At 31.1% G+C, this 22,847-nt stretch overlaps 3 protein-coding genes across 7 annotated transcripts in view; 1 reads left to right on the top strand and 2 right to left on the bottom strand.

The window, feature by feature from the left end:
• LOC115885221 (serologically defined colon cancer antigen 8 homolog) overlaps positions 1-18,763 on the bottom strand; it is a 30,167-nt gene extending 11,404 nt beyond the window's left edge. The window contains exons 1-10 of one of the 5 annotated variants that reach the window (XM_030904054.1): positions 18,365-18,753; positions 18,114-18,284; positions 7,210-7,329; positions 6,864-7,082; positions 3,901-4,012; positions 2,588-2,743; positions 2,310-2,536; positions 2,036-2,252; positions 709-925; positions 379-617 (exon numbers count right to left, since the gene is read on the bottom strand). In XM_030904054.1, the coding sequence (XP_030759914.1) occupies positions 379-617; positions 709-925; positions 2,036-2,252; positions 2,310-2,536; positions 2,588-2,743; positions 3,901-4,012; positions 6,864-7,082; positions 7,210-7,329; positions 18,114-18,256 (1,650 nt within the window). In that variant the 5' untranslated portion in view covers positions 18,257-18,284; positions 18,365-18,753. Of the gene's footprint in view, positions 1-378; positions 618-708; positions 926-2,035; positions 2,253-2,309; positions 2,537-2,587; positions 2,744-3,900; positions 4,013-6,863; positions 7,083-7,209; positions 7,330-12,677; positions 12,714-12,784; positions 12,866-18,113; positions 18,285-18,364 lie in introns of those variants that run through there. The other 4 variants (XM_030904051.1, XM_030904055.1, XM_030904053.1 and 1 more) reach the window with 4 other exon arrangements.
• A 1,194-nt stretch (positions 18,764-19,957) lies between these two features.
• LOC115885203 (UPF0488 protein CG14286) lies at positions 19,958-20,413 on the top strand. Its single transcript, XM_030904031.1, has 2 exons — positions 19,958-20,063; positions 20,130-20,413. The coding sequence occupies exons 1-2, from the start codon at positions 19,964-19,966 to the stop codon at positions 20,372-20,374; spliced, it is 345 nt and encodes a 114-aa protein (XP_030759891.1). The 5' UTR covers positions 19,958-19,963; the 3' UTR covers positions 20,375-20,413.
• On the bottom strand, positions 20,291-22,522 carry LOC115885201 (microspherule protein 1). Its single transcript, XM_030904029.1, has 8 exons — positions 22,288-22,522; positions 22,132-22,216; positions 21,838-22,078; positions 21,490-21,719; positions 21,184-21,437; positions 20,947-21,032; positions 20,711-20,891; positions 20,291-20,662 (listed from the first exon to the last, which is right to left on the bottom strand). Exons 1-8 carry the CDS (start codon positions 22,395-22,397, stop codon positions 20,455-20,457), a joined length of 1,395 nt encoding a protein of 464 aa, XP_030759889.1. The 5' UTR covers positions 22,398-22,522; the 3' UTR covers positions 20,291-20,454.
• Positions 22,523-22,847: the final 325 nt, after the last annotated feature.

Below are 22,847 nucleotides of genomic sequence, written 5' to 3' on the forward strand. Positions count from 1 at the left end.
GCAAAAGTTGACATATTCTATTCTGAATCCATCAAATCCAATATCTGTAGTACAAACCAATATCTGTCATTTTCTATCAAATAAAATAAAAATATACCGAGTGCACCAAATAAAAATCAAAAGTTGTAGTAATTTGCGGTAAAACATGAAGTAACCGAAACTAATTGAATACGTCAATCAATCCTGATTTATGGCATATACAAACATACCAAATCTCGTTTTTTTATCTGAAAAAATAAAAAAGTTATAGGGGTGAGCCCATAGACTTAAAATAAAATAGGTGAGCCACATTTGAAAAACACACGGTATAATAAAATTTATTTTTACAAAATATAACAATTTCTATTTTAAAAAATATTCAGCGCAATTTCTACCCACCTCCTTTTCCAGTGAGGCCACTTGTTCCGTCAACCGAATATTTTCCCTTCTGCTGTGAATTAAGTCCGCGTCTGCTCTGTCAAGTCTCTGTCTCAAGGACTGAATTTCAGCCTGCAGACGAGTGATTTCCTGCTTGTACTGCCGTTCAGTCCTTTCATTGGACATATTTAATGTTGCGATTTGTTGCTCTAATGCGCTTTTTTCTGCACCAGTTGCACCAATATCGGATTGAAGAGTAACTAGAATTTTTATTATTATTAAGTTGTTTTATTATCATTAGTCTGTAATTTTTTTCAACTGGGAAGACTATACTTGAACGGGTAGACTTACGTATTTTACTTTGCATGTCCTTCTTTAATTCGTCAATAAGAGCCTGCTTTTGAGCACATTCCCTTCTCAAGTCGGTATTTTCTCTTCTTTGTTTATCTAATTCTAATTGTAATTTATTTGTAGTTTCCCACTGGACTCCTACTTCAGCAGTTAATTGTTCAATTTGTTGAGTGTATCTTCTTTCAACCGCAGATCTTTCATCGGATATTCTTCGACTCTAGAACGATATCCTCTTATTAAAACATAGGTAAAGCCAATGGCGGTTAGCCCTTAAGAAAATAAAACTTAAAAAATTCGTTTGAAAAATTCGAGTCATGACTCGTTTTTAAGTCATTAAAATGAATCGTAAGAATTGAATCGGTTCACCCCCCACAATGCAGTCCGTTTAAAGAAAAAAACCGTGCGAATTGATTCATCGCTACAATACCAGTACGTCTAAATGAATCTTGAATCCATAATACCTATAGAACTGTGTATTTTTAAGTAATTAGGTATAAAATAATTGAATTACTATCTAAATTACAACATGCATATCATTAACTGCCAAACGGATAGTATACCGGATGCGTCTCAAATGTGGCTCACTCCTCTATAACTCTTATTTTATCAGATAAAAAAAAACGAGATTTGGTATGTTAGTATATGACATAAATTAGGATTGATTGACGCATTCAATTGTTTTCTGTCACTTCCTATTTCACCGGAAATGACTACAACTTTTGATTTTTAAATGGCACCCTCGGTATTTTTTTACTTTATTCGATAGAAAATGACATTCTTAATAAAATGGCATATCATATATCAACTTTTGACATTTTTTCTTAAAACAAAATTGAATTTTAAATTTCAATCTAGAGTGCCATGGCTGTGTTGTAGTCATTTCCGGTAAAACAGGAAGTGACAGAAAACAATTGAATACGTCAATCAATCCTAATTTGTCATATATTAATATACCAAATTTCGATTTTTTATCTGCGAAAATAAAAAAGTTATAGAGGTGAGCCACTTTCGAGACGCACCCGGTATACTTATAGACTTGGTGCATTCTCCGTCGATGCTGCCACCATCAGGGAATACCGTAAACAGCCGGAATTTTAAAACATCGGTTGAAATGCACCAAGCCTAAACTATGTATTGTGTTCCGACATAATAGATAATTAAGGAGAATTAAAGAATAAGAGCTTGGTACCCAAACATGTACACGTATTATAGTAAATAGCAATAATAAAATAAAATAATTAAAGAAATTTATGAGTTTCGGGAGTGTTCCTAGTGGTGTTTTAGAAATCCATTTATTGATCTTCTATAGTCAAATCCTTATACATACTTGATCAGCTATAGCATCTCTCAGTTTCATATGCTGCCTTTCCAATTCGTCTTTTAATCGTCTTATTTCAATTTCAGCTGCACTTTTTTCGTATTGTGCTTGTTCCGCTACATCTAAGCTTCTCTTTACCTGATCGCACGTATCATTCTCTTTATCACGAAGCTTAGACAATGCCAATTGCAGAGTTTTAATTTTATCAAGCAGCTCTTGTTTTTCCCTGTATATAATATACATTATAAAATAATATATTGAAACATACTAGTCTAAAATATACCTGTTGCACCCGTCCAACTGTTTGCTTAAATTTTCGTAAGTACTCCCTTCGAAAAAAGAACCGTCTGATAATTTTCTTCTAAGCGCTTCGTTATCTTCTTGAGATTTTTTCAAATCAATTCTTGCCTGTGTTAATTGAGCTTCTAATTCAGATATCCTGGATTCAAATACAATAGCTGGACCGTCTATGATTCTAGTTTTTCTGGATTTTTTTGGTGATTTTGATGTCTAAAATAAGAGTTATATAATATAACTATCTTCATATTAATTCTTGCTTACGTTTTTATCGGTAAGATCAATCTCAGTTTCTGTTTCTGTCTCAGTTTCCAAATGATCAAAAACAGATTTGATCAGTTTTGATTTTTGCTTCTCGTGCAGATGTTCGTTTTCACTGATAACTTCTTTTACTTTTGATAACAGCGACGATAGTTCATCCTAAACGTGTTAATAATTATCGAGGGTGGCCCGAACTGTATTCCGGAAACTTCAGCAGCATATTCTGCAGATAAAAATAAGTAAAAAAGTTCGTATAAATGTATGTCCTAAAATGCTTAGTTTCGGAGATACAGGGTGTAGAAGTTTAATTTTTATTTCGATTTTTTCCAAATAATTTCTGAAGTAACGTCAATATTTGGATGAAAATTGGTGTCTGGGAGTTTTTCGACATGAGAAATTTGATTTTGATGTCAATATGACTCCTACTTGTAGAGGGCGCACCTACAAGTGTTTTAACTGTTTTGAAGTGTAATAACTTTTCGTCCGTACCTGTACAAAACAATGGAGTGAAAACATATAGGTACATTTCTATGACTTTTTACGTAAAAAATATCTCTTGGTAAAAATCGCTATAAGTAACCGTTCTCAAGATATTTAGAATGAAAATAGTCAATACACGTCATTATTGACACAAAAATAAACACGTTGAGTAGATAGTTACTTAACTGAAATAATAAATTTGGGAAATTTTAATTTTTTTAAATTAATCATAAACTTTATGCGAAAAAATGATGATAAAACAGTTTTTGTTGAGCTTTTGGCACAAAACCATTTCAAATGTAGGATTTTAGTCTAATAACTATTTAGTCAACATATGTTTAATTTATGTCAATGATGATAGGTGTTGATAATTTCGATTCCAAATATCTCGAGAACCATTACTCGTAGCGATTTTTACCAAGAGACATTTTTTACGTAAAAAACTTCGTAAAAGTATATTTTTTTACTCAGTAGTTTTTTACAGGTACGGACGAAAAGTTTTTACTCTTCAAACCAGTTAAAAAATATGTAGGTGGCGCCCTCTACAGGTAGGAGTCATATTGACATGAAAATAAAATTTTTCATATCAAAAAACTCCCAGGCACCAATTTTCATCCAAATATTGACGTTACTTCATAAATTAATTGGAAAAAATCGAAATAAAAATGAAACTTCTACACCCTGTATTTCCGAAACTAAGCATTTTAGAACATACATTTATAAGAACTTTTTACTTATTTTTATCTGCAAAATTTGCTGCCGAAGTTTCCGGAATACAGTTTGGACCACCCTGTATACTATTATAAAAACTAAAATTTAATATTGTCAATACTTACTTTACAAAATCTTGACTCTTTTTCTAGCTGCTCTATATAATCCTCCTGACGCTCTATAAAAGACATTAGCTCCGGTGGAGCTGTCGCAGTGTTCTCAAATTTAACTGTTTCACTAAAAAGATAATTTCATAAAGTACTAGCAAACTCAAATGGGTCAATTTACTAGGTACTAGCGTACCATTTGACTACTCCTAATACTCTATACGGCAAATTCGTTCAGTATTTTGCAGTTTGATGTATACAGGGTGGTCCGAACAGTATTCCGGAAACTTCGGCAGCATATTCTACAGATCAAAATAAGTAAAAAAGTTCGTAAAAATATATGTCCTAAAATGCTTAGTTTCGGAGATACAGGGTGTAGAAGTTTCAATTTTATTTCGATTTTTTCCAAATAATTTCTGAAGTAACGTCAATATTTGGATGAAAATTGGTATTTGGGAGTTTGGTGACACGAGAAATTTGATTTTGGTGTTAAAATTACTCCTATTTGTAGGGGGCGCCACCTACATGTGTTTTAACTATTTTGAAGAGTAATAACTTTTCGACCGTACCTGTATAAAACCACTGACTAAAAAAATATACATTTCCATGACTTTTTATGTAAAAAATGCCTCTTGGTAAAAATCGCTACGAGCAACTGTTCTCAAAATGTTTAGAATGGAAATAGTCAATACATGTCATTATTGACAAAAAATAAGCACACGTAGATTATAGTTATTTGACTGAAATAATAAATTTTTATTTTTTTAAATTAATCATAAGTTTTCCTGCGAAAAAATGATGATTAAACAGTTTCTTTTGAACTCTTAACACAAAAAGATTTCAAATTTATGATTGCAGTCTAATAACTATTTAGTCAACATGTGTAATTTATGTCAATGATGACAGGTATTGATAATTTCGATTCCAAATATCTCGAGAACCATTAATCGTAGCGATTTTTACCAAGAGACCTTTTTTATGTAAAAAAAGTCGTAAATGTATATTTTTTTACTCAGTAGTTTTATACCGGTACCTGTATTTTCATATCATTGAATTTTCATATCATTCATATCATTGAAATACCTGTATTTTCATCATTCAGTCAAATAACTATCTACTCTACATGTTTATTTTTTATCAATAATGACATGTATTGACTATTTCCATTCTATATATCTTGAGAACGGTTACTCGTAGCGATTTTTACAAAGAGACATTTTTTTACGTAAAAAAACACGGAAATGTATATTTTCCACTCAGTAGTTTTATACAGGTACGGACAAAAAGTTATTATTCTTCAAAACAGTTAAAACACATGTAAGTGGCGCCACCTACAAATGGAAGTCATATTGACATCAAAATCAAATTTCTCATATCAAAAAACACCCATCTACCAATTTTCATCTAAATATTGACGTTACTTCAGAAATTATTTGGAAAAAATCGAAATAAAAATGAAACTTCTACACCCTGTATCTCCGAAACTAAGCATTTTAGGACATACATTTATACGAACTTTTCTACTTATTTTTATCTGCAGAATATGCTGCCGAAGTTTCGAACCACCCTGTATACAGGGTGGTCCGAACTGTATTCCGGAAACTTCGGCAGCATATTCTGCAGACAAAAATAAGCAAAAAAGTTCGTATAAGTGTATGTCCTAAAGTGCTTAGTTTCAGAGATACAGGGTGTAGAAGTTTCATTTTTATTTTGATTTTTTCAAAATAATTTCTGAAGCAACGTCAATATTTGGATGAAAATTGGTGTCTAGGAGTTTTTTGACATGAGAAACTTGATTTTGATGTCAATATGACTCCTACTGGTAGAGGGCGCCGCCTACATCTGTTTAACTGTTTTGAAGAGTAATAACTTTTTGTTCGTACCTGTATAAAACTACAGAGGAAAAATATACATTTCTGCGACTTTTTACGTAAAAAATATCTCTTTGTAAAAATCGCTACGAGCAACCGTTCTCAAGATATTTAGAATGGAAATAGTCAATACATGTCATTATTGACGAAACATAAACACGTTGAGTAGATAGTTATTTCACTGAAATAATAAATTTGGGAAATTTTAATTTTTTTTAAGTTAATCACAAATTTTCCTGCAAAAAAATGATGATAAAACAGTTTCTGTTGAACTTTTGGCACAAAAACTTTCAAATTTATGATCTCGGTCTAATAACTATTTAGTCAACATGTTTAATTTATGGCAATGATGACGGGTATTGATAATTCCGATTCCAAATATCTCGAAAACCAATACTCGTAGCGATTTTTACCAAGAAACATTTTTTACGTAAAAAACGTCGTAAATGTATATTTTTTACTTACTAGCTTTATACAGGTACGGACGAAAAGTTATTACTCTTCAAACAGTTGAAAAATATGTAGGTGGCGCCCTCTACCAGTAGGAGTCATATTGACATCAAAATCAAATTTCTCATGTCAAAAAACTCCCAGACACGAATTTTCATCCAAATATTGACGTTACTGCAGAAATTATTTGGAAAAAATCGAAATAAAAATGAAAATTCTACACCCTGTATATCTGAAACTAAGCATTTTAGGACATACATTTATACAAACTTTTTTACTTATATTTTGATCTGCAGAATATGTTGCCGAAGTTTCCGGAATACATTTCGGACCACCCTGTATAATAATACCAGAGTTATTATGAAAAAAAAACTTTTTCAGAAGCAACATTAGCATTTTTAGAAAATTTTACCATGCTGTATCTTAAAAGTTATGATAACATATATTTATATGAATGGTTTTCTTAAATTGAAAGGTTTACTTCCTTAAGGAACATCCCGTATATTTGTATATACCTCGTAGAAACAGATATAAAAATTAGATATAGTTAAACCCTTGTTCGTATATTAAGTGCTTAATTATGCCGAATACTGTGACATTAAGAAATTAGTCTCAATTAGAAGTAAAAATTTATATTATTTATTATTCAATTTTACTTACGGTGGAGGATTCTTTTCCACATTTTCTGTATGCAAGGTGTTGATATTACTTTTTAATGGAGGATAATAGTACTTTCTAGGAATAACTGGTGCATAATTGTAGTTGTAATATGGCCTTCCTATTCTAGAAGTTCTACTGCCTCCGCTGATCATGGATTGATTATCTGTTTCCTCTCCAGCACTGTCTAATTCTCTAAGTGGTCTTGGATTGTATACTCGGCTTTAAAAAAAATCAAAATAAAACTACTGTTATATTTAGTATATAAAATATATTATAAATATATAATGTTTATTCTATATAACATTCTATAAAAAATAAGCTTAAAATTGTTATTAAAAAGAAATACCTTCTAATTGGTGTGTAACTCTCAGCTAGAAGAATTCTTAAACGACCTACAGCTTCACGATAGGCGGTATCGGCATAATCGGGCTTTCTTCTAAAATCCATTTTGGGAATAACGGATTTTCTGTAAAAAAAGAAAATACCTCTCTTAATGCCGTTAAATAGAAAGTAATGTAGGATGTTATTAATAATGATAACCTATTAACTCTTGTAAGTTCTATGTTTTCCTAGAAAGACCAATATTTAAGTACATACTATACAGGGTGGTTCGAACTGTATTCCGGAAACTTCGGCAGCATATTCTGCAGATAAAAATAAGTAAAAAAGTTCGTATAAATGTATGTCCTAAAATGCTTAATTTCGGAGATACAGGGTGTAGAAGTTTCATTTTTATTTTGATTTTTTTCCAAATAATTTCTGAAGTAACCTCAATATTCGGATGAAAATTGGTGTCGGAGTTTTTTGACATGAGAAATTTGATTTTGATGCCAATATGCGACTCCTACTTGTAAAGGGCGCCACCTACATAGTTTTTAACTGGTTTGAAAAGTAATAACTTTTCATCACTACCTGTATAAAACTACTGAGTACTTTTACGACGTTTTTTTTATGTAAAAAAGGTCTCTTGGTAAAAATCGCTACGAGTAATGGTTTCCGAGATATTTGGAATCGAAATTATTAATACCTGTCATGATTGACGTAAATTAAACATATATTTACTAAATAGTTATTAGACTGAAATCATAAATTTGAAATGTTTTAGTGAAAAGTTCAACAGAAACTGTTTTATCGTCATCTTTTTCGACAAAAAAAATATGATTTATTTAAAAAAAATAAAAAGTTCCCAAATTTATCATTTCAGTCAAATAACTATCTACTCTACATGTTTATTTTTTATCAATAATGACATGTATTGACTATTTCCATTCTATATATCTTGAGAACGGTTACTCGTAGCGATTTTTACAATGAGACATTTTTTTACGTAAAAAAACACGGAAATGTATGTTTTTTCACTCAGTAGTTTTATACAGGTACGGACAAAAAGTTATTAATCTTCAAAACAGTTAAAACACATGTAGGTGGCACCCCCTACAAATAAGAGTCATATTGACATCAAAATCGAATTTCTCATTTTAAGAAACTCCTAGACGCCTATTTTCACCCAAATATTGACGTTACTTCAGAAATTATTTGGAAAAAATCGAAATAAAAATGAAAATTCTACAACCTGTATCTCCGAAACTAAGCATATTAGGACATACATTTATACGAACTTTTTTATTTTACTTAATTTTATCTGAAAAATATGCTACCGAAGTTTTCGGAATACAGTTCGGACCAGCCTGTATAACTACAGTATGTCTAACGAGACAGTAAAGATTTCGACAGACGAAATACACAAATGTACAAAAATACGATTTACCTGTGAATTAAAATGATCAAGTTTAAAAGAGAATTTTGCTATTGATCGTGTTATCTTAATAAACTACATGGAAAATTAACTTGTGCCGATTTTAGATAACATGCTGTCAATCAGTGTTATTGATGTTTTTGTACACTTGTCCAATAACTTCATATACAGAAACTAACGTGGAATAGCCAATAACCAAAATTTTGCGTGCAATAAATTATATTAATTATCCTATTTAAAAAGAAACATAAGTTTGGGTCATATTTCAAGAACAACAGCTTCCAACAAAAAACTAGTTACGCCACTGGATTCTGCGTCAAACGGGGGACACAGTTTTCATCTTTTTGATAAGTTATAAGATAACCGATATACGAGGAGAGTCGAAAAATGCAACAATTTAAAATTCACCCTGTATTTCAGGAACTAAGAGGGCTAGGACAAATCTGCCTGTAGCATCTTTAGTTTCATAAAAAAAGTAACACAGTGACACAGACAGTGATAAAAACCGCATCTTTGTAAGTGTACTCATAAACGAGAAATCCTATAGAACTCACTAAAATGGGATACCCTGTACGGGGTGGACCATTTTGGTTGTTTCTATAGGGTATCTAGGAAACCGTGAGAAAAATTCAAATTTTGATACTGCAGTCTCGGGTTCTTTTTTTGAAAAAATTACAATGGCGCAAACGGATCGTGGCTATCTTGATCTGTTTCGAAGCTACAGGGGGATTCTCAAATTTTGTACTTTTTGAAGATGTTCGATAGTTTGTTTATTTCAGCAACCACGGAAAAATGAATTATACATTCTAAAGGCACTTTTCTGTGTAGAATGCAGTGGCGTAGTCAGACTTTTTTTGAAAAAAATATTTTTTGAGATATTAACTATACTTATGTTTTTTTAAATAGAACCCCCTGTATATTTTTAAAGTTTCTTGTTCCAGCTTGGCATGGGCTTCTCGAAAATATATAACACTCTATATTTATTTTCACTATTAACCTCAACATTTCAAATTTTTCTTAAAATATCCACCTAGTAGATAGTAGGCCGTGTCGAGTAACAAAGTAAATGGTTGTCATGGTGATCGGAACATACCTTTGATGGATGCGGGACATTTCATTTCAACAGATTGAAGTGTGTGTATTTTAAATAATAAAAAAATGAGTAAATTTGAAAATTTTGAGAAATATAATATGTTAGAATGTTATATTGAGTCTAGCAAACATATGCAAATGGCAGCTGATTTATATTTTGAGCGATATCCAGAGCGCGAGCAACCAAACCCAGCCATTATTAAAAGGTTAGAAAATAGTTTAATCAATTTTGGATCTTTTCAAAAACCGCGTCCGAAAAATTATCAGAAAGAAGATCAATATATTAATGTCCTCGGAGCCGAATACATGAATTAGCAATTAAATAAAATCGAACAATACGAAGCAAATAAAAAATAAGTGTGACAGAAACAAAAGAACATATTTTAATATAAACTCAAGAGGTTACTTCAATCGGGCTTCTCAGTTAATATAAAAAAAAATAAAAACACAAAGACTACATTAAATGTTCAGACTGCTGCCCATTATTATCTAGACAGAGTTGGTACGTCTCCGCACGCCGCGCCGCTAACAGCATTTCAATATTTCAATAGCTGTACTTGATGTTGTTGGATCTAGTGTTACGGCTCCGAGGACATTAATATATTGATTTTCTTCATCTCCTTTTTGATAATTTTGCGGACGCGGTTTTTGAAAAGATCCAAAATTGATTAAACTATATTCTAACCTTTTAAAAATGGCTGGGTTTGGTTACTCGCGCTCTACATACCGCTCAAAATATAAATCAGCTGCCATTTGCTTATGTTTGTTAGACTCAATATAACATTTTAACATATATTTCTCAAAATTTTCAAATTTACTAATTTTTTTATTATTTAAAATACACACACTTCAATCTGTTGAAATGAAATGTCCCGCATTCATCAAAGGTATGTTCCGATCACCATGCCAACCGTTTACTTTGTTACTCGGCGTGGCCTACTATCTACTAAGTGGATATTTTAAGAAAAAATTGAAATGTTGAGGTTAATAGTGAAAATAAATATAGAGTGTTATATATTTTCGAAAAGCCCATGCCAAGCTGAATAAGAAAATTTAAAAATATACAGGGGTTCTATTTAAAAAAACATAAGTATAGTTAATATCTCAAAAAATATTTCTTTCGAAAAAAGTCTGACTGCGCCACTACATTCTACACAGAAAAGTGCCTTTAGAATGTATAATTCATTTTTCCATGGTTGCTGAAATAAACAAACTATCGAACATCTTCAAAAAGTACAAAATTTGAGAATCCCCCTGTAGCTTCGAAACAGATCAAGATAGCCACAATCCCTTTGCGCCATTGTAATTTTTTCAAAAAAAGAACCCGACACTGCAGTATCGAAATTTGAATATTTTTCACGGTTTCTTAGATACCCTATAGAAACAACCAAAATGGTCCACCCTGTACATTGGGAGTTTAGCAGAACTAAAATATTTAGATTGCAGATTTTTTCGGCAATAGTGCGTCAGGTATCTGTAGCTCCTAGAATAAAAAACTTGGGAATTTTGTTTAAGTGCAAACCTAAGATATGTACGAGGATGTATTTCAGGAAATTATTTCAGGTTTTATAACTTCTATAGGGTGGCTCAAAAATGTGTGAGTGGATCGAGGATTTTTTTTAATTGAACACCCTGTATATTATTACATTTTTGGCTTCTTTTCGGATTACTTTGCGTAATCCTAAAGTATGAGTAAATATGTTTCGATAGTTTTAGAGATATTAATGTATAAATAAAAAATATATATTTTTCAAACTTTCTTTAAAAAATTATTAAAAACACAAGAACTGTCCTGAAATCAAAACTATATTAGGTATTTACTTTAGATGGTCTGTACTTACTTTGCTATAAATATCGTAATCTTAAATCATACAGGATGCTCAAAATTCTACGCCAAACTTTCTAAAATATAAAATATTTTTTCTTAGTTTTTTTTTAAATGGAACATCCTGTATATTATGTTTTCAATAGATGGAGAATTTAATAATTATTAGAACATTTTTTGTATTTAGAGTATTTCAAAAGTTTTAACAGTTTCTCTGATATTCGCAGTTTTATATTTCATATGGCATTTTCCACAGTACATTTTTATCAAAGCCACCCAATTATTTTTCTCTGGAATTTTACCGTTGAAAGGGCCATATGAAATAATACTGCGAGTATCTGCAATACCGTTAAAATTTTGAAATACTTTAAATACAAAAAATGATAATTTGTTTATCCTCCAGTTAATAAAAAAATAATATACAGGGTACATATGTATATAATATACATATTTTCGAAAGTTTGGTATAGAATTTTGAACGCTCTGTATGATTTAAGATTACGATATTTATAGCAAAGTATGTGCAGACCATCTAAAGTAAATATATAATATAGCTTTGATTTCAGGACAAGTTCTTGTATTTTTAATATTTTTTTAAGAAAGGCTGAAAAATATAAATCTTTTAATTTTTTATTAATATCTGTAAAACTATCGAAATATATTTACTCATATTTTAGGATTGTGTAAAGTCACCTGAAAGGAAGCCAAAAATGCAATAACAAACAAAGTCTTCCAAAAAAAATCATCCCGATCCACTCACACTTTTTTGAGCCACCCTGTATAAGTTAAAATATTTTTCTGAAATTCATCCTAGTACATATTTTAGGTTTGCACTTAAACAAAATTCCCAAATCTTTTATTCTAGGAGCTACATACAGATGCCCTACGCATTATTGCCGGACCCTCTATAGTTTGAACCACCCTGTATTAGTCACCGTTTTCGAGATCCCAAAGAGAGAATAGTCGAGATTTGACTTACATTATTTGGTATAGCTTTCCATTTAAGAAAATATATTAAAAATCAAATTATCTTTAAATTTCCCTAAGTTACAATCTAATAACCGAAACCTCCATATGGAACATTACAAATTATAAAAGATTATAAAACACTTATATTTTAATATACCGAAATATTTTTTACCTCTTTCACACTTGCGACATCATGACAGGTGCACACTATGGTGCACACATACACTGCAAGTGTGCACGAAATGACCACAATATGGTAATTACAAATCATTTACGTACCTCCATGTCCACTCTGTGCTTGTATTTACGCCAACGAAACATGTACGCCGTTCTTCGCGGATCAATAAATATTCTTGCGTGCTGATTCATATTATACGGTGATAATATTTTTATAAAAATCCTATAAAAGAATGGCACCGTGGAAGCTCCGACGATGGCATCTAGATTATCTTGGAAATGTAATTAATGATGCGTGGCATGCGATGCATACGATCCTCAAATGTTTTTTCAATAAGTTTGTGGTTGACATGGAAACCAACCATCATGAAAATGTTCCATGAAAAATTGGTTGACGAAAAACAGACAAATTATATATCTATTACGGGCTTTTTGTTCTCTCAAATAGTGCTGATTTAGCAGACCTATCTGCTATATCAGCGCATGTCAGTAAAACAGTAGAGCTTATCAAGTAACATGCCGTCCAGATTCATCTATTACATCTATTTTACATCTATATAACTTTAGATTGAGAGCTTGAAAATGACGATCAAAAACATCAATATGGCTCTTTGAAAAGTAGAAAGTACAGGGTGGGTCAAATTGGACGCTTTTAAAGGGAAACGCCCTTTTCTATAGGAGATAGACGAAAACTAATGTCGGTGTCTGGAGGTCAATTTTGATCAAATATATGACGGTGAAAACCGCACATCGATATCTGTTACCGTTTCGGAGTTACGAGGTATTTTCAAAAATGTGCATTTTTAACAAATAGCTGCAACTTTTTTGTTATGAAAAATTTTGTATTTCTTATTTCTATGAAAACATTTCCAAAGCACTTTTCTACGTAGAATTTAATGGTTTAAGTATAATTTTATTTAAATTAATAATTTAAGAGTTATCAACAGAAAAATTGACTTTTTATTTGAGACACCCTGTATATTTTTAATTAAATGGAATGAACTTAAAATTACCTTTTCAAAAATATAGCCCACTTGATATTTTGTTATAATCCCCTTCGAAATACAGAATTCTTAAAAGTTTACCACTTTTAACTAGTAGGCTTTGGATCCCTTATTAATGATCTGCCCCTAATGGAACTCGACAACATATTTTTCCAGCAAGACGAGGCACCGCCTCAGAACGCTGAAGTTATCGGCAAATTTTTGCAGCCAATTTCGAGAATAATTTAATAGCTAACCAAGATCCCAGCCGTTTGGTTTGGTTTGGTTGTAAGTTGTAACCAACCTAACCGCCGGACTTAGTGCCTTTGGATCTAATCCTATGGATATCTTTGCGGAAGAATAAAGGTTATTATTTTTAAATTACCCGCATAATCTAAATAAGAATTAGAAGTACTTAGCGGTTATGCGAGGGTATCTTTCACGCCTACTGAGTTAATGAATTCCGAGAGAAATATGCAATAACGGCCCCGTATGTCCATAACATAAACGGTTAACAAAGACGGTTGATATGTCGAACACTTGTAGCAAAATCTCATGTCTCGGTTTGCTATTTATTTTTATTATTATTAGATATAGTTTAAATGTATTGATGTTGGTAAAATATAGTTTAAATTGTTATAAAATTCTGCATCTCTCATTGCAAATATTATTTTCGTTTTGATTGCTGCTCACCGGCTAGATTTTTTTTGCATTACAGCCGGCGTCGGCGTCGTTCAAAGCCTACTTATTCAAAGTGGGCGAATTTTAATAAACTCTATATCTCGAAGAGGAATCGAGCAAAATATCAAGTGTGCTATATTTTTGGAATGGTAATTTTAATTTCTTTTCAATGAGTTAAAAATATACAGCGTGCCCCATTTAAAAAATCAAATTTTCTGTTGATAATTCTTAAATTATTAATTTTAAAAAAATTATACTTAAACCATTAAATTCTACGTAGAAAGATGCTTTGGAAATGTTTTCAGAAAAATAATAAATTTTCCATAACAAAAAAGTTACAGCGATTGTTAAAAATGCATATTTTTGAAAAAGACCCCGTAACACCGAAACGGTAACAGATATCGATGTGCGGTTTTCACCATCATGTTTTTGACAAAAATTGAGCTCCAGACACCGATATTAGTTTTCGTCTATCTCTTATAGAAAAGGGTGTTTCTCTTTACAAGTGTCCAATTTAGCCCACCCTGTACATTAACAATTTATTCGATAATAATTCTATTCCTGATGGTTGTGCGCTGCGGCGTAAGGACATTTAGCCCGATTTTTAAGATTTTTTTAAACTTTTGAAATTGATGCTCCAACCTACAGGGTCCGGCAATAGTGTATCTTGCATCTCTAGCTCCTAAAATAAAAATAAAAACTTGGGAATTTTGAGGTGCAGATCTAAAGTATGTACTAGGATGTATTTCAGGAAAATATTTTAACTTCTATAGAGTGGCTCAAAAAAGTGTGAGTGGATCGGGATGATTTTTTTTTAAATGGAAAACCCTGAATATTATTGCATTTTACGCTTTCTTTCAGATCACTTTATATCAGGGTTGGCATGAATTAAATCAAATGATTTTTTTAATTTTATTCATTGATTTAAATAAAAAAAATATTGTTACGGATTCCGTGGGTCCACTAATTTAAACTCACGATAAAATACTTAACGAATTTATTTTCTCACTTTATACACAATTACTAACTTATAACACACAACAAACTAACTATTTATAAGATTCCTTCACCAAATTGTCCGATTTTCAATTTTCACGCGGTATATTCAAATTTCTATTCATAATTTAAATTTTGGACCGATTTTTGAAGTAATTTCGTGTGAATCCATTAGACCGCTAAACGCAGGGATTTATTTTAAAATTTATGTGGCAAAAATTCGCTGTTCGAATACATATCATTCGCAGTCTAGTGCAGAACTAGGTTCTTCTGATATAGAGACCATATTATCTTCATTCCCGAGAATCTATAATAAATCGTTGTCAGGAAATATGTTTTTTATATTTTTTTTTGAAATGGTTGTATTTTTTCAAATTCTTACCGACATTTTGATCTGCAATAAGTATTTCACACTTTGACATTAGATAATACTAATTTCATTCTCAACTTAAGAGTATTTCCGAACAATAGTGTATTGTTTTATTAGGAGTAAAAATTATACATTTTTTGATGATACTGTACCTTTGAAGGGACCATCGTAAAGCTATTCCGACGTTACAAGGAAGCACAAAAAGTACATTTTTACTCCTAATAGAACATACATACTATTTTTTTAAAACATTACAAATCATTTTTAATCAATTTCAAACATTGCAAATAATATAAACAGCAATCGAGCAACAATTTGTACGCTCGTTGAATTTGACACATTTAATATTTTTTTTGTTTAATAATATATTTTTGTACTTTTGTGCTTAGGCGTAACAGTGCTTTACTTTTATACCTAGGCGTCAAAATGACAAAAATTAATACTTTTGAGACGTTTGAAAAAAAATCCTTTTGATCTGAAGCGAGCGACTTTTTTGCGAAATATATTGGTGACCGATGTGGAAAAATGACAAAACGCACCCTAGAATTATTAATGTTATCGATAACGGGCAGAGTTATAAAGATTTAGCCATTTAGGATAGGACTTTAATTGGAAATAAGTCCTAGTCATTTGAAAATCCAATTTAAATATTGTTTTGAACTAAAATCAAAAAAATTTGATTTAAATAAAAAAAATCTGATTTAAATCAAATAAATCTGATTTTTTTTTAATTTTTTAAAAAAATCATGATTTTTTCCAACCCTGCTTTATATAATCCTAAGATATGAGTAAATAAATATATTTCGATGGTTGAAGAGATATTAATGAATAAATAAAAAATATATATTGTTCAGCCTTTCTTAAAAAAATTATTACAAATACAAGAACTGTCCTGAAAACAAAACTATATTAGGTATTTCCTTCAGATGATCTATCACACAGGTTATTCAAAATTCTACGCCAAGGTTTTTAAATGGAACTTGTATATTATTTTTTTATTAGATGGAGAATTAAAAAATTAACATTTTTTGTATTTAGAGTATTTCAAAATTTTTAACGGTTTCGCAGATACTCGCGATATAGATTCATATGGCTGTTTCAACGGTAAAATATGAGAGAAAAATCATTGGCATTGAATGAGTGGCATTGATCAAAATTTGCTATGGAAAATGCCATATGAAATATATAACCGCGAATATCTGAGAAACCGTTAAAAATTATGAAATACTCTATATACAAAAAATGTTCATTTTTTAATTCTCCGTCTATTAAAAAAATAATATACTGGGTGTTCCGTTACAAAAAGGGAGAAAAATTATTTTATATTTTAGAAAGTTTGGTGTAGAATTTTGAACATCCTGTGTGATTTAAGATTACTATATTTATAGCAGAGTAAGTATAGACCATCTAAAGTAAATACCTAAAATAGTTTTGATTTAAGGACAGTTCTTGTGTTTATTAATTTTTTTAAGAAAGTTTGAAAAATATATATTTTTATTTATTAATTAATATCTCTGAAACTATTGAAATATATTTACTCATATCTTAGGATTATGTGAAGTGATCTGAAATGAAGCCAAAAATGCACTAATATACAGGGTGTTCCATTTAAAAAAAAATCATCCAGATCCACTCACACTTTTTTGAGCCACCCTGTAGAAGTTAAAATATTTTCCTGAAATACATCCTAGTACATACTTTGAGCTTCGCACTTAAACAAAATTCTCAAGTTTTATTATTCTAGGAGCTACAGATGCCCGACCCACTATTGCCGAACCTTGGTATATATGGAAAGAGAGCTGTGTTTAGAATGAATTCTAAAGAAGAATGGTATACTTCTTTTAGGTACGCATAAGTTTTTTTTATTTGCAGCAGATATCTTTTAATATCTACGCCAAATAAATCTTTCAATACTCAGTCTGAAAATAATGTTTGTCAAAACAATTCCAAAGCAGAGTGTGTGAGAAAATGACAACTTTAAATAAGCTGTAGATTTGGGAATATTTAAGAATAATTCAATATTATTTTTTCAATATGTTAGGTTTTATCAATTTCATAAATTCAAATTATAATGAAAATATCGGCGATCCTAAAAGAAGAAATTACCTAATCAATTAATATGCAGTATAGAAATGTTTAACAAATCTGGTTTAAGAAGATCAGATACTGTAAGAACTAAATAATATAGAGGTATGGTAGACATTTTCATGTTTTTTTTCTATTTTGTCTAAAACGGTATAGAAATTTGGAAAAGTATAAACAGGATTAGCCATTTTAGAACAAGGAAAATGTTCTATGAAGAATGCATTTTTCTCAAAATGCCAATAATAAAAAAGTTTTTCCTCTTGTAAAGACAATCCGGTGATATACTGTAAAAAGATTAATATATTAAAAAACTTACTTTGATTTCTTCCTTTTCTCATTTGACAATGAAGACAGAGGTCTATTGGAGTATAATGATCTCAAGGCTCCTAATTTTGGCCTAACCAAATAGCTGGCACTAGATCGTTGTTTTTTGGCGGTATTGCTCCCGGTATGGTACATTATGGATCCTTCTCCTCAATACTAGCAACTGAAAGTATAAATGAAAAAAAAACTTACAAATGGGCAAATTTAATTTTATAGATATTTTCAAAAATTTTTGTTACTTACAATGGTGAGGCGAATAATCGTGCAGTGTCGTCGTTGAAATGGAATTCCGTGTTTATCTTCTGAGCTTTTATAATCTCGGTCGATCAATTTTCGTTTTATATGAATCTAGTTTTATTAGCTGCAGAGAATATATCCAGGGCACGCGATGCACCGCCAAGCACCGACCGCATATTAAAGAACTTGCTACCTTGATTTACTATTTCCAAATATTTTGATTCTAAACGAAGACTTGGAAAAATCATTAAAAGTATTTTTAAAATGTATGAGAAATAACTAAACAATAAGTATTACCCACGAGTATTTATGTTATAAAAACAAACATTTCACATTTTAAATCCCCACTAATTTTCAAGTAATTGAGTTTCAAAAAGAAACTTATTATTAATTATTAAATTAAGTATCTAAAATAAATAATAAAAATGAACTAAGTAATAATATATTACAGTACCCATTACTTAATCCGCAGCTTGAAGTGAATATTGATATAAAACATAATTTGGTTTAGGTAGAGCGTTATTAGTACTTGTGTTATTAGCCGACCATACCAATAGTTATGGTAGGCTATTAGGATCGGCAAAAAAAAAGTTTTTTTAATGTCACCCAAAATGAGTTATTTGGGTCATAAATGACCTAAATACAAAATATTTTCATGGTGTCTGTCTGTCCGTCTGTAACACGATAACTCAAAAACCGCTGAACCGATTTTAACCAAATTTGGCAGAAAAATACTGTGGCACCCGAGAATCTGGCTATTAGTTTTTGGTGGGGGTGGGGGGTTGGGAAGGGGGTATGGGAGGGGGTTAAAAATTTAGAAATCGTAACTCCAAAATTTTAGTAGCTAGCGAAACGCGGTTTTCAAATTAAGGGTAGGAATAATATTTGCAACAAAATTTCTAATAACATCAAAATCAGTCAAAGTCGCAGTTTTCGAGATATTAACATATTTTAGTATGGGCGGCTATGCGTGCCTTCCGGCGCCAATTTTTTTATTTCTTTTTAATAGTATTAGCGACTCTATCTTGTTGTTTCTCTTTGGGAGAACTACTCATAAACTGTGGTTAAAATTCGGTTGAACTGTGCGCTACTTTGGGTGTACCCCAGGGGTCTATTTTGAGACCCTTCAATAATTGTATAACATTTTTATAGACGGTGTCACCAATATAATTGATTTAAGTATTTTAATGTTTTAATGTATGCAGACGACATGAAGATATTTTCCCGCATTGATTTGCCTCATGATTGTGAACGTCTTCAGAGGTGAATTGATCGATTAGTTGCATGGTGTTCACATAATAACTACCACTGAACGTTGAAAAATCTAAAGTCATGTTTTATACCTTGAAATTGGAAACAAAAATTTATGATTATTCGATCGGTACTACGATGATTGGCAGAGTCTTTATTTTTAGAACTTTGGATGAAATTTGACAGTAAACTATCATTTGTTCAGCAATTCGTTTAAGGCCTTGGGGTTTATTGTGCGTAATACTAGAGACTTTAGTAATAATAACACGTGTTAAAACTACCCTATTATGCTTTTGTAAGATTAAAGGTAGTGTATGCATCAATTGTATAGTCACCGTTTTATTAAATACCCTCATGAGTAAAACCGCTCCACTTATTAAGAAAAGGCAGATTATGAGGCTTTCGTTTGGAGATTATAGAAATAAAATGGCAAAAGAAGAGAAAAAAATTCAAAGTAAATAAATTACTTGATTATCTAGTTTATAATTAAAAATATAAATATGTATTTAAGGTTTTTCAGTGAAGTTTACTCAACCAAAGCCAAGTGAAAAATCAACGTTTATTAGGAAAGCTCTTAGGACAGGAAGTGATTTCAAGTTTAATTTCTCAAATCCATCTGAAAGTACAACTGAAATACAGGACAATGGCACACACAATGATGTTACAAATGAAAACAAAATGTATGCTAAAACTTCTGTATTTATTTCCGATAATAGTTTTAGGTTTAGTTTTAATACTGAAGAACCTCCTAAAGATTCCTTATGATACACATAAATATCTTGGATTACAATCAATTGAAAATTATAACTTTAAAAAAATTACATAAGGTAATAAATATTAAAATATTATGGTGGCAAATTATACTTTACACTTTCATTGTGTATAGCCCTTATAAGGTCATGGTTAATGGAAAAAATAAATCTTAAACAAGCAATTTCAACAACTGCATTATCGTATAAACGAATTTTACTTCCGGCGGTTACTGGTTTTCCATCAACAAATATTGGTCTTTTCCCTTCAGATGATAAATAAAACTCTCCTGTATTTCGCAACCTAAAAACAACATAATCGAAAAAAATATTAACAATTTCTCAGTTTTACCTAAGTGTTGCTTGTCGTCTGGAAATTTTATGAGCAGGACCTTCAAGAGATAAATCTATATCAACATTATGACCTTTTCCAGATCTTCCAATTGTTATTTCTCTTGATCTCATTAGATACCTAACCATTCGGCCTCTTAAAACCGCCAAAGTCTGACTATCCAACTCACCAGGACACATGCCTGTTAAAAAACAGTTTTTATAAATACCCACTAAATTTTAAAATCAGCTTAATACCTGTAACACTATCAACTAATACATTCCATCGTCCAACTTCATTTTCTAATTGTCTAATTTCTTTGATATTTCTCCTTTGTTGAAGTCTGAAAACAATTAAATTTATAATTATAGATTAGATAAATTATAGAAATTTATGTGTAAACTATTAAATAAGATGCACTTTTTCTGTCATAAATAAATGTTATAAGCTATAATATAATTAGAAATAAAAAACTCATATCATAAAGTACTAACTTCAATTCTGTGTCTAAAGTTTCATCAGGAGGATCAGTCAATTCAGAATCTTGAATAAGTTCTTCAGCATCATTAAATGTCATTATGGGCCTTCCAGATGTTGGAATGGGTCCCACAACTTGATCTGGCAATAAATGATACATACGCAAAGTCTGCCAATGCCGCATTAAAGAATTGGCAGTTCTTCCATTATAAAAAATATCTGAATGCTTTGCTAAGAGATCAGCAAAAACTTCCACAGTTGGGTTTGTACTCTAAAAATAATATACTTCTAGTTTACACATGATTTCTTAATAATGAACATACTGATTTTATGCTACTCAATATTTTCTCTTCTTCTTGACTCCATAAGGCCTTATCATGAACAGCAACCACCATGTCAGGATGGAGATTACGCATGGCTGATACTGCTACCCTTGATACAGCTTGATCATATAATAATGCATACCAACGTGACTGGAGCTCCTGCAATGTAAATTTGCAGGAGAATTTTGTTCCAAGGTGGACTGTCTTCAGATCATTAGTTTGCTGAACACCTAAACATCAAAAAACCTTGATATAATATGAATATATAGCAAAGAACAAATTAACACAATATATTATTTAATTTTAACTTATAGCATAGTATCAATAGGGATCTTTCAATATTCAAACCTATAATTAAAGCTAGATCATCAATTGGTTTCCATCTTCCTAAATCTTTAGTTGTTAATTGGCTTTTTGGTTGACTTCTTTTCTTTCCTTTAGATGTGCTTGGTGTAGCCTTAGATATACTTTTTTTCTTTGCAGATTCCATTACATGTTGTGGCACAACTACACTAGTTGTAGGAGTGCTTGATGGGGATCCTACAGGCGCTAAATCTGAATGGTATGATTGAGTTCGTGCTCTTGCGCCCTAAAATAGTTATATGACGTTTTACTTTTGAAGGTACTAAAGTGTTGTACTACCTTTATATTAGAAATGCCAGGTACGCCAAGACTGTATTCAACAAGTTCGTCATCGAATTTTTTCCTTTTTATAGACCGATTGGAGCTAGAAAACCAAATTAAATACTCAGAAGAATGAGAAATATAACATTACGAACAAAAGTTATAAATACGTACCTACGTCGTCTTGCTGTTGCCTCGGCACTTTCTCCCAATGGTATTTGATTATTTAAATTATTATAGTCGGTTCCGCGATGCATCAGGTCATTCTCAGTTAGTTGTTCCATCTTAAAAATCCTCTTTTCTGATCAATAAGAAAACCAATTAAAAGACCTCGACAAACAAACTGGCACCACTTTTGTAATCACAATATAACCAAAGATTAATAAATCGGAAATCGTTTTCTTGTTTCTTGGAGCCACAGAATAAGTTATATAGTAATTTATATATGACGGGTTAATACCCCAAGTCATATATAAATTATATGTCAATAATATATTCTTTGTATATGACTAGGACAATTACCCATAGAAGTAAACTAAACTGCTTATGGTACATGCAAGGATATATAGAAGGGTACATGAATTATTACATGATGCTTTTACCACCTTTTACCCTTGCCTTTTACCATGCTTTTACCCCTTGACGTTTACCATGGTTGATCATTCGGTTAACTGACAAGTTAACTGTTAACTTCCGTCAATTCTATGGGTTAACGGTCGGGTTATTTCTCTGGG

This window comes from Sitophilus oryzae, unplaced genomic scaffold, assembly GCF_002938485.1.
Source record: "Sitophilus oryzae breed Bouriz unplaced genomic scaffold, Soryzae_2.0 scaffold_377_pilon_pilon, whole genome shotgun sequence".
Classification (NCBI taxonomy): Eukaryota; Metazoa; Arthropoda; class Insecta; order Coleoptera; family Curculionidae; genus Sitophilus; species Sitophilus oryzae.

What these genes read in the sequence shown, in the direction of transcription:
- LOC115885201 (XM_030904029.1), bottom strand. Translation starts at nt 22,397, where the DNA reads ATGGAACAACTAACTGAGAATGACCTGATGCATCGCGGAACCGACTAT. An exon ending in ATTAGTTGATAGTGTTACAG is followed by an intron (nt 20,892 to 20,946) that starts GTATTAAGCTGA and finishes GTTTTTTAACAG; the next exon opens with GCATGTGTCCTGGTGAGTTG. An exon ending in AGACGACAAGCAACACTTAG is followed by an intron (nt 20,663 to 20,710) that starts GTAAAACTGAGA and finishes TGTTGTTTTTAG; the next exon opens with GTTGCGAAATACAGGAGAGT.
- LOC115885203 (XM_030904031.1), top strand. Translation starts at nt 19,964, where the DNA reads ATGAGTAAAACCGCTCCACTTATTAAGAAAAGGCAGATTATGAGGCTT. An exon ending in AGAAGAGAAAAAAATTCAAA is followed by an intron (nt 20,064 to 20,129) that starts GTAAATAAATTA and finishes AAGGTTTTTCAG; the next exon opens with TGAAGTTTACTCAACCAAAG.